This window comes from Python bivittatus, unplaced genomic scaffold (genome assembly GCF_059951505.1).
Source record: "Python bivittatus isolate LINGU-HERP-01145 unplaced genomic scaffold, Pbiv_v1 ctg000270_np1212, whole genome shotgun sequence".
Lineage (NCBI taxonomy): Eukaryota > Metazoa > Chordata > Lepidosauria > Squamata > Pythonidae > Python > Python bivittatus.
Genome location: NW_028277050.1, coordinates 158,907 through 174,335, shown reverse-complemented (window position 1 = coordinate 174,335; position 15,429 = coordinate 158,907). Strand labels below are relative to the sequence as shown.

At 39.9% G+C, this 15,429-nt stretch overlaps 1 protein-coding gene across 1 annotated transcript; it reads right to left on the bottom strand.

Moving 5' to 3' along the window:
* Positions 1-2,628: 2,628 nt before the first annotated feature.
* Positions 2,629-11,539, bottom strand: LOC103060803 (anionic trypsin-like). The gene is made up of 5 exons (XM_007434880.4): positions 11,431-11,539; positions 7,820-7,979; positions 5,770-6,023; positions 5,046-5,182; positions 2,629-2,864 (listed from the first exon to the last, which is right to left on the bottom strand). The coding sequence occupies exons 1-5, from the start codon at positions 11,468-11,470 to the stop codon at positions 2,715-2,717; spliced, it is 741 nt and encodes a 246-aa protein (XP_007434942.1). The 5' UTR covers positions 11,471-11,539; the 3' UTR covers positions 2,629-2,714.
* Positions 11,540-15,429: the final 3,890 nt, after the last annotated feature.

Below are 15,429 nucleotides of genomic sequence, written 5' to 3'. Positions count from 1 at the left end.
ACGTTGTGTTCACTACCGTAATTAGTGACAGGCTCTGGACCCAAACCAAGGTGTTGATTTTAACCTTTAAAGGCTTGGCACCCGTGTATTTGCAGAATCATCTTTCCCTACCAGAATTAGCATAACCTGTGTATTTTTCTGGAGAGGGGGTGCTATAGGTCCTTCTGCTCATGAGGTTAAAAAGGTTGGGACTTAGAAGTTTGCTTTCTTGATAGCAGCCCCCACACTATGGAATACCACATCCCCTGAGGTAAGGGCCCCCAACTCAGTTTGCTTGATTTTGCACAGATGCAAAACGTATCCTATTCTGATGAACTCTGGGCACAAACAGTGGACCTAGGTTCTTCATGCGATTTTTATGTGGATTGATTGATTGATTGACTGACTGATTGATTGATTGATTGATTGAAAACTCTCCTGAGTCATGAGATGTGAGGAAGTTATAGAAATGTTGAAATAAATAAGTAAGTAAGTAGGGCAAATGTAGTCCTTTCAAGCCATCACATACAATGAGATACCTTGCAGTGTTGGCAACCCACCTTGATTCTTGTGGAACTCAAACCAAGCCTGTCCAGCTTGACACTGAGTTGGGTTCATATACAAAGGAGTGCAAATGTGTGAATGAGTATAGTTTTTAGTTCAGAAAGTTAGCAATAAGTGTTGCAAACCTGCATTTGTTTCTAGGTGTTTGGAATCTGTGGATAAGAAAGAGGAATTGGCACTGGAGGTATTCTCCAGCCTGCAGGATAACATTGCTGACATAGCTGGTGGGATCCACAACTAGGCAGTAGAAGAAACTAAAGGTGAAAACATTTATGGTAATGGACTGACCAAGTAGGCAAATCCCTATTCAAATTAGGCACCCTTCCACAAAGTCCAGGGAAATCGCTGAGGAAGTACAATTGATTGTCAGGATATGGTATGGCTAGGATGACCTTCTTGCCTGTCAAAATGTGATCAGAAACGGCAATGCTTCTTGAATGTCTCTCTGCCTCCTCTGATTCATCTAAATCAGGTGGATTCAGCTCAGAAGGGAGGAACAGAGAAAGAAGAAGGCCAGAATAAGGACTGGGCAAGGAGACAAAAGAGATGAAACAGGAAAGGGGAAATAGAAGTTTAGGGAGTAGATTGATGATTCTGTCCCATTTCCTGTTCTGCTACTTTTGGGATTGTCTCTCTGTGTTATGGGCACATGGCCCATGAATGGCCTGAAATCCATGGAGTCCCTCAAGCTCATCCATCAAAATTCCTTCAACTGTTTTCCCAGGAAAGATGCTAAGCCAATTGGGTGATAAATTCCTTTATTGCCCCAAATCTCTTTAAAAATTGGAGGCATGTTAGCTATTATTATTACTATTATTATTACTATTACTAATATAAAAGAGAAGTTCAATATTTTTGTGAAAAGACCAGCAATTCTTTAAAAACTCTTGGGTGGATACCATCTGGACCTAGCGATTTATTTATTTTTAGTTCTTCACTTTGACTTATGATGTCATCTACTGTTATCTCCATGTCTCTCAGTTTATCTAATTTTCCTCCTGAAAATCCAGCTTGAACATATGCATCTGTCCTACATCCTTAGCAGTAAAGACAGAGGTAATTAATTTGTGTGGGTTCTCTGCTATTTCTCTGTCCTCTATCAGCACACTCTAATGCGCTGTCACTGAATAGTCCAAGGGCCTCCCTGGTCAGTTTTCTATTCCAAATGCATCTGAAGAATTTTGTTGTTCTTTGTCTTAATGTGTTTTGCCATGTGTTCCTCAAAGTCTTTTTTGTTTACATTTTTTTATTAACCACTTCCGTAACTTTTTCCAGAATTTATGTTCTTTTTTATTCTCTTCATTTGGGCAAGACTTCCATTTCTGGGAGATACTTTTCTTGCCTTTAATAGGATCTCAGACCCTGCTCATTGGCTATCCTGGTTTCCCTTCAAATTTCATGGTATCCTCCCTGATTTGGTGTACTGTTCTGTGAGTTTTCTCACAGACATGGAAGAGAAGCCTGATTTGTAGGTACCTTTTGGCATATGCTGTTAGATGTCCCATGGAAAGTTTTTGCTTGCTTTTTTTTTTAAAGAATATTGCCCAACTTCCCAGTAGAGGGAAGCCTCCAGCTATAATAGCAGGGAACAGAATATTTGCAGGCTGTTTATTCATATTAATTTAGCTATTTATCAATGTCAGTCCATTACATTTGTATAGTGTTTTAATCTCCAGGGATTCCTGGGTTTGAAACTTCACCCAGCTCCGCATACAAAAGGAGGTGGGTTTACATTCAGTATGAACTGTCTGTTTTTGCACATGGTAACTAAGAAAAACATGCACACTTTCTTCATTCCCCCCAAAAATCACATGGAAGCACTAAACTAGACTTCAGATCAGGGAGTCTTGTTCCAGGTTTCCCCCATTGTTGATGGAAAGGGATGTCTTCTGGATTTGGATTTACTTTAGAGTGTGAAAATGCTGCTCTGCAAAAGGGATGGGGAATTCACATTTCTCGTACTTGGAGCTGGAAATACCTGGAGCATTGAAAGGCACCAGAATTCAAGGAATCTGGATGATAGCTACGCCCTTCAATCTACACAACTATCCCCTTATGTTAGAATAAAAGCAATGGTCCACCATATAGTTTTTGTAATCGGCCTCTATTTATTTCATATTCTATTAAGATGAATCACATGAAAAGGTTGGAACAAGAGGAACGCAGATGTTTCAGTTGGCAGCAATGGTTTCATGGATCCAGTTGACGTATTTGCAGACTTTGGTGTAGACTCCAGGATAGCCAGGAAGAGCACAGCCTACTCCCCAGGAGACAATGCCCTGGAGGAATCCATCACAAGCCACTGGGCCACCAGAATCCCCCTGCAAAACCAAAAGAGTTGGAAAGAAGAAGGGTTAGGGAAGTTCTAAGGTAGTTTCTCCCTTGGCATGTTTCTCATTTCTGCCTCTCTTTCCTACCAATTACACTGTAACCAACTTATGGCAGTTCTCCTTGTAGTATAGGATAGGATTCCCCCAGCTCCTCTTGATCTCTCTAGCTGCTTCATTTCTCAAAGCCCTCTGGTGCCTCATGTCAGATCTGGAGCCTGACTTCTACCTCTTTTATTCAGCTTAAATTCTTTGGTTTTAATTTTGATGAATAAGTGGCGCCCATCCTGGTCTCCTGCTTTCATCTCCTGCTTTTATTCATATAATTATTTCTCTAATTCAATAACCCTCATCTGTTACTAAGCAAATTCTCTCTTGTTGTCATGTATGATAAATATCCTACTCAAACTGCTGTCTGGCACAGTTTCTTCTTTCTTCCAAAGTTTCCTTTAAAATACCCCTTTTCTATGAGGGATGCAAAATATATCAACATACAGGTACGCCCAACCATATTCATGTTTCGAAGGAAGGGTTGAATTGTAGAGCTGGGCTCCATGCCTGTTGTTTGTTTGTTTGTTTGTTTGTTTATTGAATTTATATAGCCACCCATCTCAGACCAGTTGTGGGAACAGACCATATATGCTTATAAACTGTACACGTAAAGTCTTGCCGATGCAACCAAGGATTCTGCCTTTTGCAAATTTCCCAGGGCTGTTCCAGTTGGCATGGCTAAAGTGCTCTCTGCCAATTTGTGAGTCCACAGAAAAGTACGCTGTCATAAATTGCACTGCCCCCATTGCCAATCCTTAGTCTGCAGCAGTAACAAGGCAGGCAAAGGGTGTGGTCCTTTTGTACTGTTGTAAGCCAGTTAAAGAAGGAGACTGGGGGATTCTCCCGGCTTAATTTCTTCTCCCACCTGCCAGCAGAAAAGGGACCACCGTTCAGTCTCACTGATATGAGGAGGGGTCAGAGTAGGTGAGTGTAGGCGGCTACTTAGAATAGCCGGAAAGCCAGTTTGGCATAGCGGCTGAAGGTGCAGGACTAAGAGTGAGGAAACCTGAGGATGACTTTGAACCATTCACTCTCTTTCAATCCTAGATTGGTAAATTAAAAAAAAAAAAAAAAAACATCCTGGAAGAAAGTACTAGCTAACCACTTCTGAAAATGTTGAAAATGAAAGAAAACTACAAGGATCTGTCCTTGTAGCCATCAGGAGTCAAGACTGACGTGAAGGCCCTCTAACAACAACCACAAGGCACGTGCTTAGAACTAGTGCTGGGATCCGACTTCCGCAATAAACATTTGTAGTATGAAAGGAGCTATACTGGAGCCTTATTCATGTATGGCCAGAAATTAGTCTGAAACAGGTCAAATACCTCTAAGTACTCTTTTTCAAGTACAGCTTGATACACTAGTTATCTATAAATTAAAATGAAAATATGTAACCCCATACAACCTCAGACTGTAAGGAAAACACATCAAATGACTGGCCAAAATATTTTGTGGTTCCAGCAACTTTCTGCCTCACACACCTTTCTTCAAATACATAAAGAATTTTAAACTCTCCATATTTGTCTCCAGGTCAAATAAAAATACAAGAAAGGTGCTTTGATTCCCCGAACCAAGACCATTATTAGCAATGTCCCACTACAAACAGCCACAAAATGCACCAAAGCGATGATCTCCTATGATCTCTTCTCACATTTCTCTGAACTTTACTGCTCAAAATGCATGCACATCTGATATGGCATGAATGTGGCATTTTATAAATCAAAAAATTTTCTCTCGCAATACAATTCCCCTCCAGTTCTCATAGGAGAAATGAATGAACAGGAGGACTGAATATAAGATGGCAAACTGGACCATTTGGCTTGAAACATGGTAGTTCACCATGAAAACATGGCTTCTGAGCAAACTGGAAATGGTTCTAGGCTCTGAGGTGCAAATGTCACCTTCAAACACAGCTTGTATCCTGGTTCTAAGCACTTATTTTTCTCTGAAGAAAAAAAAAATGGGTGAAAATGCCAACTATGCACGGGGTAAATTGCAAAGATCAAACCATTCGCCCTTATTATAATTCCTATAGCTGGCTGGCTGTTTTCACACAAAAGCAGGTAGGTTGGGTATTCTGTCTTGTTTTGCTTTTTCAGAGGGTCAGAAGGCAAGTGTCCTCACCTGACAAGAGTCTTTGCCGCCCTCTAGGTATCCAACACAGACCATGTTTTCAGTAATTTGTCCTGGGTATGCAGCTCTGCATTCCTCATCACTTAGGACTGGGGCCTGCAGGCACTGCAGAAAATCAGGGTAGTTTACTAGATGGAAAGAGAAAGGACAAAATAAGGAAGTTAAGAAGTGAGCAGCAGTTCATGAAAGTAGATGCCTTATAATAACATGTGTTAGTCTTGCAAGATGCTACCAGACTCTTTCTGAATACAAGATCAGCAGCAACCCTGTTATTCTAGACAAGTAAAAGCAACTAGCTAGCTATGTAATTTTGTGGCATATGATATCTGAGGTGATGTGACCCACTCAAGATATTAAAAGTGTCTGGAAACTTCCACAACAAAGGGAAAGGTGGAATGTGGTGCATGTTCATCTTGAGTGCTCTAAAACCATCTAAACCAGCATATATATGCTTAAGTTGGTTCAAGGCTCAGTCCAATAATCATTTTCTTCTTAATGTTAGGGCTAAACCTGGAATTTCAGAATAGATACAAGTTGCCCCTGAACCTATCTATCCCTGTGAACATTTAAAGCATACGACGATTGAACAGTGATTGGGAAACACATTTCTAGATTTAGAAAGTGTTGTTTGTAGATGGCAGGCAGTAGCAATTACACTTCTTCAGTCACATACTTGGGACTTAGAGTGAATTAGCCAATTCTTGTTAATACTCACCACCTTCGCTGAGAGTGTTACCCCATCCTGAGACAAGGCAGTAGGTACCAACAGCTGGACATCCATAGCCCAAGGGGATGGGTGAGACACCTCTGGTAAGTTCAGCCGGTGATGCCAGTTTGATGAGCATAATATCATTATCCAAGAGCCAAGAGTTGTAGTTTGGGTGGACAATGATTTTTTCAGCCCTGATAAGCTGCTCATGCCCTTCCGGGTTCCTAATATTGTACGCTCCCAGTTTCACGGCAAGTTGGCTGTAAAATCAATAATGCAATTCTATATTGTGTTGCACTGGGCAGAGTCTAGCCTCAAGCTTAACAAAGGTTGTATTCCTCATAGCAAAGAAGAAGTCATCAACTCAATGAACACAGCTTTAGCAGGAGTTCACATCTGAAATGGAAACTTTCCCATTGTTCAAATTTAATATCAATTTCCATAAAGATAATTGATGTTTATCCTGTCAGGAATGTATCTGAACACTCAATTTTCATTTCTCTCCAAAGGAGCACAAATGCTAGCATCAAAACCAAGAAAGTCTGATGTTTGCTTATCCCAATTAAATTCTAACCTAATTGTGTTTTAAAAATCCCACATAAAGAAAATACCTATGTTAAAGCCACATTTAATGCAAGGAAATCTGCCTTTAAAAATGTGCAGAGGCATTTTATATAACAGTTACTTAACTTAGTGGAAGGTGCAGATTGTGAACGGTAGTTGTCAGACCTTCCCAAGCAGCAGCTTGATACCAGATCAGTCTATTACCAAAACAAGGGAAGGTGGAGACTCCCACCCAGAAGAGATGGGCTTCTAGCCCACTGCATCATGTGGGTGCGAGAAAGAGATGCAAGAATTTGAGCCTCGATTACACTATCAATAAATCCTGTATTTGATTCATAGCAGTCACTGGTACTCTTTTCTAATGGCTTCTTAAGCTTTTTTAAACTAAACCAATATCTGAGCTTTCATAATCCTTGGAAATTCATTCTTGCAGGTTCTTGACTAGCTAGTCGGGAGAAGTCAAACATATACTATGTTTCCAAGTAGTGCAAATATAAATGGTTATGAAACTTTAAAAAAAAAAAAAAAAAGGTGGTGAAATTTTAACCAGACTGGAATATTGCCCTACTATTATGGACAATAAAGTGAATACAGTTGTTGTTGTTATCCATATCACATATCACAGGAGAAGTGGATTTTTAAAACTTGTAAATATAAGGTTTAAATAATGTTCTGCCATAATGCTAAGTTATTATTAATGAAATGGAAGAACTCACAGTAGGAATCTTAGGTTTTTAAAGTTAGATCTAGTCTTATGGTCTAACTTTAAAAAACTAAGATTCCCACTTAGGAACAAGTACTCAGATCATGTTCCTTCCAAACCTCAGGAATTACTGTACTTAGGCCACAAAGCCGTCTTAAGGTACAAAGAAACAGTATAAAGTAATTCCTGATGTCTGATAGATAGTGGGAAGCTTCTGAATGGAGCTAGCTTGTTCTAATTCTAGGATCTGACATTACCCCTTCTTCTTAACAAAAAAGTACTTCCTGCTTGCTACATTTTAATCAGTGTCTTTAGACAATCTGAACTGAACTGTGCTATCACAATCTAGACCCAGATGCAACCATCTGGTAAAAAAATGGGCTCTTCGAATCGGTAGCCCTGAGATGTGACTTTCAGATCATGAATAAGATTAGCACATTGATCTATGTAATGGAAGGAAGCCTGTCTCCAGAAGTGCTTTTTATGCAATCTTTTTATTACTTTTCCACTTGACTCTAATTGATTCATTTAAGTCATTTATCACAGGATGTATCATAGGATAGACAGTTATCTTGATATTAGAGATAGGGAAATTTCTCTGCTTTATTGTTTTTCACAGTGAAAAAAACCGACTAGAAATAAATGAAAGTAGGATCACAAATATGTCAGATTTTCCTATGTAAAGAGGACAGTGATGTGCTGTTAGCACATTTTCAGTTTCCACAGCTAAAGACATTTTTTTTTACCAGAAGTTGCTATAAGATCAGAATAAAAATACCCTTCACTCACGATTTGTAGCAGTGAGCAGCTGAAAGAACCCATTGGTCATGGATGAGGGAACCACCACAGTAATGGTAACCACCATTCAGTGAAACCTGATAAGGGACAGAGTTTCTCCGACAGGTATATCCTCCAACAATCTTGTCATCCTCATCCAAGGTGGCAGCAACTAATATGAAAAGGGACATCGACATGTAGAACTCGCAAGCCAAATGGAGTACGTGTTTTCTTGATACCATGATCTGGCCCTGAAGGCACAGGTGCCATTTATAGAGGGGAAGCACAATGCCCCTATTTGTGTACATATCAAATCTATTAATATTCTAGATTTATATTACCTGGATAGTAAATGTATCACCATAGTGAGTGAGTGCTATATTATTATGTGATTTATTTTACTAGTTGTTACTACATTATTATATGTATTTGCTTTGTTTTACTCTGTTTTTGTCCTTTTAAATTTTGCTGGTCATTGACTGAATAATCATGATTGATTGTACATATCAAATCAGTTTGCATTGCAGTTGCTGAATTCCTGTTTTACTCCTTTATTCATTCATTGGCCATTATTTGTATACCAGCCACTCCAAAAATGCTTGCAAGAAAACATTAGCTGAAAGAGGCATCTTACAAAATAACTATGCCTCACATATAAAAGCAACATTAAAGTATAACTAAAATAATTAAAAATAATTGCCAATAATCAACACCAAGTGTCAAATGCCTGTTTCAAAAGCAGTGATTTCCCGAATGCCAGTAATGGAAGGGCCAAATACAACTTTGAAGGCATTTTATTCCCTAATATGGGGCCACCATGGAGAAGGGCTGTCTTCTAATCCATATGCCTCTTACTTCTTACGAAGGCCAGACTTCAAGTAGATTCTTCCTAGAAATCCTCAAAGAATGTGGGATAAGACAGCCCCTAATACCTTCCTCAAGCACTACTCATTTATGAGGCCTATTTCCCAGTATACTGGTGATAAACTGTGATTTATACTTTCTCAGCATACAGATACTTCTCCAGCCATGTATTCAGGGGTGTCCTCAGGGAGGAGGTCAAAAAAGTAAAGAAGGGACTGATCACACAGTTGTAGCTGCCATCTTGACTTATATATATCTGCATGTGTGGGTGTACTTTTTATTAAAGAAATTTTAAAAAGAATAAAAACCATACAAATTTTGAAAGAAGAAAGTAAAGAAAGTAAAGTAATAAGTGAAAAAAAGTGCAAAGAAAGAAAGAAAGAACAGAAGAAAGGAAAGGAAAGGAAAGGAAAGGAAAGGAAAGGAAAGGAAAGGAAAGGAAAGGAAAGGAAAGGAAAGGAAAGGAAAGGAAAGGAAAGGAAAGGAAAGGTTCAGTTACAAAGAAGTGGCTTCCAATCTTCTTAACAGCAGTTACAAATACATTTACTAATAAATGTACAGTAGCTATTGTCCTTTCTCTAATCAAACAACTCAATTTACCATCTCTGCTAATTCACCTTCACCAGCCATTCCTCCATTGTGGATATTTCAGAGTCTTGCCATTTTTCACAGTCACACAGTCTATCTCATATTACATTTACCTCTTTGTTTTGTAAAATCCACCAATTGTCTTTTCCTGTGATGTTAAACAATCAACATTCCCACAAAGGTATGTTCTGTTTGTCTAATTGTTTCCAAATAATATCAAAAGCACTTTTGTTAAACTATTAATCCTTTCATTTCAAACTGTCCCTTTGTCTGTTTATAACTTTCTTAGATCAAAATATTATTAAGCTTTTTGCTGTTAGTTTTAAATTCTTAAAATTATTATTTTCCCTTTTTCTTTCTTGGATTTGGAATGAAGTCTGACTCACCAAGTGTTTTTTTTTTTTTTTTTTCCTTTCTGCCAGCCTGAAGATCTTCCTTTAACTGTAAATTGATTGCTTCCAAAAGTGATTAAGAAAATGAAGCTTTGAGCGAACTGTGTCCTTTAAAAGCTGTGCTGCGGGTGTGAATGTGCTGGCTTTCCCTCGACTCCTGGACACTCAACTTACAGGTCAACTGCAAGAACATTCAACTCCTGAGGTCTCCTCATGAGAACCAGCCATCCAGAGTGGAGGTGGGCGATCTCTTGGTCTCTCTTTGTCCCTAGAGGCTCCGCCAACCAGGATTCATTGTTGGACGGCTGGTCATCACCACAGTGCCATCTCCACTTCTTTGGAGACATCTTTGTCTGCCATGAAGCTCCTCCTAAAGCCCCCCATCTTGATTTTTTTGACCCCCCTTGCAGATATCTCTGCATGTATGCATATGTATGTCTGTGGTATGTGACTGAAAGTTCCCCCACATCAAAAGAAATCATACATAGCTAAACACTAACATATAAACATATAAAACATGGCATTTCAGAGAAAATAATTCTAGGCACTAAGCTAACTCCCAAATATTCTAGTGTTCCATGCATTTTGTTTTATTCTGTAAGGAGGAATAATATTTAGTATGCAAGCCCCACTTACAGTTTAAAGTGTACAATTTTTTTCACTGTCTAGTACACAGATCAAAAAGTTGCTCTTTGGATTGGGTTGAGACTCTAAAATATATACCCAAACCAGAAGCATCTGTGAGGAGAGGGAAGGGGAGGGGCAATTGACAAAATGATTGTCTCACAACACAAGCAATTTTGTATGTGCATTGAGATGTCTCAAATGCGTACAAAAGGAATGGAGCTTGCATCATGATGGCTTGATGCTTGTTTCATCATTTTGATGAAAACATCAGGTCCTGTGACAGCCAGTCTGGCGTAGTGGTTAAGGCACCAGGCTGGAACCTGGGAGACCATGAGTTCTGGTCCTGCCTTAGGCACAAAGCCAGCTGGGTGACCTTGGGCCAGTCCCTCTCTCTCAGCCCTGGGAAGGAGGCCATGACAAACCAGTTGTGAAATCTTGCCAGGAAAACTGCAGGGACTTGTCCAGGCAGTTGCCAGGAGTCAAGACTTACTCAAAGGGCACACACACCACACCAAATGAAATGGATCCTGTAGACGCCTCCTAACCCCATTGAAACATCATTCCCACTTCAAATAAATGATAATACCCACTATATTTGCTAAAGGAAAGAGGGACAGAGATTGAAATATGGAAGCAATGAGGAAAACAGGAGAGAGGCAACACACGAACACACACACACACACACACCCCGCAATAATACCAAAATCAAAAGGCAGAACTTGATTTATTCTCAGGTGAATCCTAAGAGAGGAATTCTAAGAGAGAAGACAGGCTGTGTACAAGTATACAAGCGTACCTATACAGATTGTCAGTAGATTTTACCCCAAGTACAATACAAAGCACATCTAGGGTTCTCTCTTAAGTCAGACATCCAAGGAATTCAATTTAAAGTGAATCCAAAGAAATTTCTCAAAGGCTGTTTTGTGTTCTGAGGGAGGTTTCTTTGCCCTTCTTGTTACAGAAAACCACATCTTCATTGGTCACGATGGACTAAATACATGTAAGAAAAGTGTGCAGAAATAACAAAGAATTGGGAAAAACTCCCATACCTCAGGTTTGAAACTGTACCTCTCTCATTTTACTGTTTTGCTGCATGTGTACACTACAACATAAAAGACGGTACCAAAATCAAATACTTGTTTTAAAACTCACCTGCTGCTCCGAGGAACGCAAAGATCCACAGGACTTTCATTCTCTCTGTTGGTGTCTTGTAAATTTGAGTGGAACCTTCTGAAGGAATCTTTCCTTATTTATATCCTTCCTGGGATCTTATCTCCTCAGTCCAAGGCCCCACCAGCTCCCTACTTCCCAGGGTCTTGCACAATTAGACAGCTCAACATGTGTTTAAGGTGACAGCATTATTCCAGGTGGCTTAAGTCTAAAGGAAAGCACTTGTAGCAATGGAATGACGGGCAGATGCTTCATTGCCATTTAGCCTGCATGCTTGGTCTTGCCTTGATACCTCTTTCTGCCTTCTTGAATGGTTATGAAACCTTTCAAAGATCTTTGTTTCACAAGATCTGGGCCACAGTTAGCCCTTGTCTTCATAGCAGGCCCTTCAGAGGCACATGGCTAGGAATTACATGAGGGTCAAAATTCAGATCTCTTCTCAATTTGAGCCAGACTGAACAGAACACAGGAAATTTTCCTATTCTCAAGTCAGATTACTTGTTACCCTGGAGATATAGGTAAGAGCCATAGCTTTTTTTGTTTACTCTGCCACTAAATGCAGTGTGGTAGACATCATTAACAGTTTGCTACAGTTGTGGTCCTGATCTAGGTAGCATACTGACAGTTATCCCAGGTTGCCCAGTCCATCTTGGTTTTGGGAAGGTCATCCCACTCTGAGTCACATCCCAGAAAATTCCTGGATTTGATTGCATGATGTGAAAGTACTGTCCAGTTAGTGACTCAGCAGTGTCTTCTCCATCAGTACCAGCACCATGACAGCTACTTAAAAAAGAGACATCATCCACCCAGGCCTCATAGGAGCATTCTGGCTTTCCATAGGTCTGGTAAGGACCTTGTCTGCCCCCAAAGCTTCCTGGTCTTCCCCTCACTTGTGATGGAGTCATTGGGAGAGAGGGTGGACATGGCCAGCAGCACATCTTCCAGCATCCACTGATGCTGGGAGACCTGGTGTAGTCTGAGATTTGAGGGATTGGTTGCAGAGTAGTGAAGACAAGGGACTTTCTTTTTTACCGCAATGATTGTCACCTTTTGGTATCTTAACTCCCACTAGTTACTCCATCAAAGAACTTGGGTCCTACAAGAAACCCCCTTTATTCAAGGATGCTATTTCTACGGTGACATGCCTTGATGTATTTACTTATTTATTTATTAAATTTGTACGCTGCCCATCTCCCCCAACAGAGAGATGAGTGTTAGAATAGATAACATTGCCACAAAAACAGTGTTTGATTCACAAATTTACATTTAATTAACATTAATAATTGGGGTACCTCTAGGTGAGGATAGCAGGGTAAAGTAGGAAAAGGTAGGGTTGGGGGGGGGAAGGATGGGCAGTACAACAGAACTTTGACTTTTACCAGGAATGTAATTTTATGAGGCTGGTCACAGGAAGAGAAAAGATTACAAATATGGTGTTCTTTTTATCACACAGTGGCTGGAGTGCTCCAGGCAGACCAAACAGAAGAGTATCTTGTATAAGAATAAAGACTGCACAATTATTGTGCTAAATTAATAGCGCCATTCACACAGCAGACTTGGGTTTAGTATGCACAGTGCTGGCAGCTGTGGACAGGTATCTCCTGAATGGACCAGTTCATTGGAAATTATTCTTGTACAGGGTTTAGAAAAGATGGAATTGATATCCCATTTAGAGGGAGAAGGCCATAGCTCCTTCCAAGAACAGTGAAGGAAAGATGCTACTTCTGCAGAACAAAGAAGGCTAGACAAAATATCATGGTCACCACATCCCAGTTCTGGTATTGGGGAACAGGGAACAAACCAGGGGTTCTGTGACATAAGATAGTACCTTAGATCAAGAGTTTTATCAGGATTAGAAAAGGGATGGCAGGAGAAGGAAGCACTGGCTGCCTTATAGGAAGATGGGTGTGCTACCACAGAAAACATATGTAGCTCACCCCACCCTATATTTGCAAGGATCCCTTGTGGATTCCCAGAAATTATTTGCTGACCTGCTCAGTTCCTTCCACCTCTTTTTCTGCTGTCCTCTTTCTCTTCCAGGAAGAGAGAGAAAGGCATTGCCAGTTGTGCAGTTACCCAGGCAGAAAAACATTGGTACAGCACAAAATATTTAATCATCTAAACATCATCAGAGGCTGGGTTGGTTGGTTGGTTTTTAACACCGGATGCTATTTTAATTACAAAAGTGTTTGAGCGCTCAAGTCAGTGGGCTTGTTTAGGCATACAATTTTTAACTGTTTAAAAACTACTGCAGACCTGAAATTACGCTCTTTTATTATCCAGAATAGGATATTATCTTTGAATCTTATTGTTAAAGTATGAGCCTTTCACCAAGAGCCTTCTACAGTCTTGGAGTTGTCAGGCAACTATCCCAGCATAAAATTTACTCTCTCCATTGGCAATCCATCTCCTACCTTACCTGCCACTGATTTGGCTGCTGGCCAAATGGGAGTGCCCTGATTTCACGTGGGTGGGAGCGTTAAGCAAAGCGATTGGTTAAACCAACCTGGTTTTGCTTCTCTCCTGCTTTCCCCAGCCAGCAGGAATCCATCCACCAATCAGGGATGGTAATGTAGGGATGAGCAAGTTTAGACAGGTGGCTGATGTGCCTCTCCTACAATACTCTGGGTACCATCACAAAAGAAAACACCTGTTTAAACAGGGGAACTTCAGCAGTAAATCAAGCAAGCAGATTCTTTCAAAACTCAGCAGCCTCCCTGCCTTGATTCCTGCTGTTGGGTAGGCTGGGGGAGCTACACAGAAGAGGGGACAACTGGTTGTCACTAAATCACACTCAATACCAGCCTGCTGAACAACTGTTCAACCAGCTGCGGGCACAGTAACCTGGGGAGCATTATTTTAAAACTGGAACATATCAGGCCTGCTTAAGTATCTCATTCATGAGCTGAGGTGAGATGAAGGCAACATTATTGTTAGTGTGTATATCCAGTTTGGATTCATTGTCTTCAGATATGTATTAGTTTTCACTTGCTTTCCATGTATTGTACCTGTCAGTTTAAAGTCCATTCATCCACTTTGGAAAGATCCTTTTGAAAACTTCAGAAATTCCTTTTGAATGTGCAGTCTATAATAAACTTAGTTATCCTACTGCTCATTTATATTTCCAGTTCATTTGTAAGCAAATTAAAGACACAAACCCCAAAACAGTTCCTTAGGGGATTCACTTCACACATTTTTCCATTTGAAAAGTCACTTATTTAGCTCCATGGTATTTTGAATTTCTTGTTTTTTAGCAAGCAATCAGTCCATAAGAGAAGCTGTGCTCTGCTCCCAAAGTTACTAGGTTCGCTCAGGAATTCTGAGTGTGTCAATTGCTTTCAGAAAATCCAAGCATATCCATTGAATTATTGACTGATATTGTCAAAAAAGGCCAGTGAGACTAGACTTAATCTTCCAGAAATTATGTCCTTTCCTCTTTAGCAGGATGGGCTCTTTCTATATATTTTTTATTTTTAAGTAAACTTCCACTAATCTATCAAGAAGACAAAGTAAGCTGACTTTCTGTATCCTCTTTTGATCCTATATTTATGTATTGGAGTTAATTCTGATATTATGCAGTCCTTGATTTCAAATGATTATGTCAGAGAGAAGTGGTATATTTTTGTGAGAGGGGTAGCAATTTTACATTTGAATTTCTTAAGGAAATTTAATTAGCTACTGTATTGACTTGGTGATTTAATTTGTTAATAAGCCATCTGTAGAATGTAATGAGAGTAATTTCCATTCTGGACACCTGAATATTCTTCTCTTCTCAGTTAAACAGCTTCTTTGTCAGTTCACTTAAAGGCCATGGTTAAGAGAATGAGAAGATCCCTGCCTTCAAAAGCTGGGAAAGAAAGTGGGCCAAGTGCTTGAGGCAATAACTTCATCTCTTGCCTCTGCTGATTACTCAGACCTTTGAGTTGTTCTGAAAACAATAATTCAGGCAGAGTGAAAGGACTGATGGAACTTATTTGCAAT